The following is a 2,850-nucleotide window of genomic DNA, read 5'->3' on the forward strand; positions in this document are numbered from 1 at the left end:
TGCCCCACGTCTCCCTGCCCCCCACCTTGACGCCCCACACCTCGGTGCCCCACGTCTGGATGCTCACATCTGGATGCCCCACGTCTCCCTGCCCCACACCTCTGGCCGTACACATCCGCACGTCCCGTGTCTCCTGGCTGCCCCGCGCCCCCAGGAGCGCACCTTGCAGCCGCGGGCTGAGCTCATTAGGCCCAGCAGCTCGTTAGGCCGCGGGTGGCTCCGCAGCTGTCGGTGCTTCGTTAGCGGAGCCGCGGTGCCCATCACGGCCGCGTTGGACATCGCTGTAATGCACTGCCTGCCCACGGCGCCGGCTCGGGGCCCGGTGCGTGTCCCCGTGCCCACATTCCACCCCCCCCCGCGTGTCCCACCATGACCCCCAGCCCCCCCATCCTCTCGGTGACAAAGGCAGGGGACGGCCACCGCCTCGTTAAGCCCCGCCGCCGCTAAGCTCATTAGGAGAGGGAAATAATGACCTTAGCAGTAAGCGATACGATGCTGTGGCGGGCGAGGGCTGACCGTGCGTCCCTCCATCCCCCCCCCCCCAACCCAGGGGCCATGAACAATGTCCGCAGCACCCTGCTCAACTCCACCTCCGACTCTGACCTGGTGCGGTACCGCGCCATCAGCAGGATCCCGCAGATCACCCTCAACTTCGTCGACTTCAAAGCCGACGCGTTCCTGGGGGCCCCCCCCGGAGAGAAGGAGATCATCGCCCCCACCAAACTGAAGGACCGCACGCACAACGTCACCGAGAAGGTCACCCAGGTGAGCGCGGGGACCGAGGGGCACGGCCGGAGCCGGGGCCATGGGGCTCAAAGGGGGTGGTGGTGGAGGCCACGGTGACGGTGGAGCTCATGGTGATGGTGGAGCTGATGGCAGGGGGGGCGGAGGTCATGGGTTGACACTGGAGGTGATGGTGATAATGGAGCTGGAGGGGGGATGCTGGAGTTCACGTGGAGGTGCTGGAGGCCACGGGGTGGTGGTGGCACTGGTGGGGATGATGGTGGAGCTCATGATGATGGTGGAGCCCGTGGTGACGGTGGAGCTCGTGGTGACGGTGGTGGATCTTATGTGCCGACCCTGGAGGTCCGTGGGGTGGCCGTGGGGCTGGCGCGGTGATGCTGCAGTTCATGGGGTGACGCTGGAGGTCACGGTGGTGGCGGAGCTGCTGGTGTTCATGGAGTTCATGGGGTGACCCGGATGCTGTGAGGTGACGCGGTGCCCGGCGGGGCCATGGTGCTGGATGAGCCGCGCGGTGCCACCGCCCCGTGTGCCCGTTGTCCCCAACCCACAGCACTGAGGTGTCCCCAGGGGCGGTGCTGCTGACACCGCGTGGCTCAGGGGTGGGGGCACTCCTGGCAGACCCCAACCCTGCTGACCCCCAGCGGGGACGAACCCCCCCGGGCAGCGCAGACCCTCAATGGGACATGCCAGGTGGGCAGCGTGGGCTGTGGCACCGCACCGCCTCCTGGCACCGTGCTGTGCATCACTGCATGGTGCCATGCCGTGCCGTGCTGTGCCGTGCCGTGCCATGCTGTGCCACATGGCGCTGTCCTGCACCTCGCTGCGTGATGCTGTGCCATGTCCAGCCATCCATGCCATGCCACAGCGTGCCATTCTGCACTGCGCTGTGCCGTGCCGTGCCATGCCACACTGCCCCATGCTGCACTGCACCGTGCCATGCTGTGCCGTGCCATGCCATACCGTGCCGTGCAATGCCATACGGTTCCGTGCCGTGCCGTGCAGTGCCGTACAGTTCCATTCGGTTCCATACCGTGCCGTGCCGTGCCGCCCGCTCCCGGTGATGCCCGTGGTGCCGTATCCCGTGCCCCGCGCCCGCGGTGCCGCTGATCCCTCGCACGTTGTGTAACCGCCATCTGGCTGCGGGGCGCGGGCGGCTGCTGCTGCTGCTTAATTACGCCCTGATCGCGCTCCCGCTAATGAAGTTGGAGCTGCCGGGGCCGCGGGCCCGGGGGACGGCTGTGCCCGCCCTGCTGCGTGCCGGGGGGGGGGAGCCGGGGTGGGCGCAGCTGTGCGCATGGGGTCCCCGAGCGGCACGGCCCCCCCGGCCCCCCCGGCCTCGCGCCTGCCGGCCCACGTGCGGGGCGATGGGGAGCGACCCCCCCGGGAACCCCCGGCCCTGCTGTCGGCTGTGCCCCCCCCCGCCGGTTGCGGGGGCACCGCGTGCCCGTAGCGCGGGGGCAGAGCCCCCACGGGGGGGTCCGCGGCCCCGGGGGAGCGCGGTGCCCCCCGCCCCGCTAAGGCGCTAACGAGCGGCGCCTCCTGATTGCCTCCGCCGTGTAATTAACGGCGAGGCCGTGGATGTTGTTTCCCCCCCCCACCCCCGCGCTAATCCCGTCCTGCCGACAGCTGCGGCGCCGGATAGACAGATGGACGGCCGTACGGCCGCAGCCCCCTCGTTGCCCGGCCTCACCCCGCGGCGGTGGGGCGGGGGGTCGGGGGGGTCAGCCGGGCTGCGCTCCCGGTGCGGGGACGGGGACGGGATGGAGGCGGCCGGGTGGACCGGTGATGCTGGGCGTGCTGGGTGCGCCGGCGATACCGGGGGACCCGGGGGGTGCCGGCACGCGGGTGGGGGCTCGCTGTGGCGGTCGGATGCTGCGTGCCGGAGCCGCGGTTGGTGGAGAAGCGAGGGCAGCGCTGCCCCCCGGCCGAGCGGAGCGCGGGGTGACACCGGGGGGGGGCCGGGGCTCCCGGGCGGCGGCGCCGTGAATCAGCCGCAGTGACGGCATCGGCGGAAACCCGCGGCTCCGTCAAGGTCACCGCGCTCCGGGCCGCCCCGCGGCACGGGGATGGAGCTCGGGGGCCGCGGCGCCGCGTGGCAGCCCCGGG

At 71.4% G+C, this 2,850-nt stretch overlaps 1 protein-coding gene across 1 annotated transcript in view; it reads left to right on the forward strand.

Annotated features, from left to right (window-relative positions):
• The window catches only part of KCNH2 (potassium voltage-gated channel subfamily H member 2), a gene marked incomplete in the record, with an annotated part of 51,920 nt that overhangs the window by 36,935 nt on the left and 12,135 nt on the right, over window positions 1-2,850 (forward strand). Inside the window, 1 exon segment of the mRNA XM_021382131.1 lies at window positions 551-765. Within this exon segment, the coding sequence (XP_021237806.1) occupies window positions 551-765 (215 nt within the window).

Source organism: Numida meleagris, unplaced genomic scaffold (genome assembly GCF_002078875.1).
Source record: "Numida meleagris isolate 19003 breed g44 Domestic line unplaced genomic scaffold, NumMel1.0 unplaced_Scaffold180, whole genome shotgun sequence".
In the NCBI taxonomy this organism is placed as follows: Eukaryota; Metazoa; Chordata; class Aves; order Galliformes; family Numididae; genus Numida; species Numida meleagris.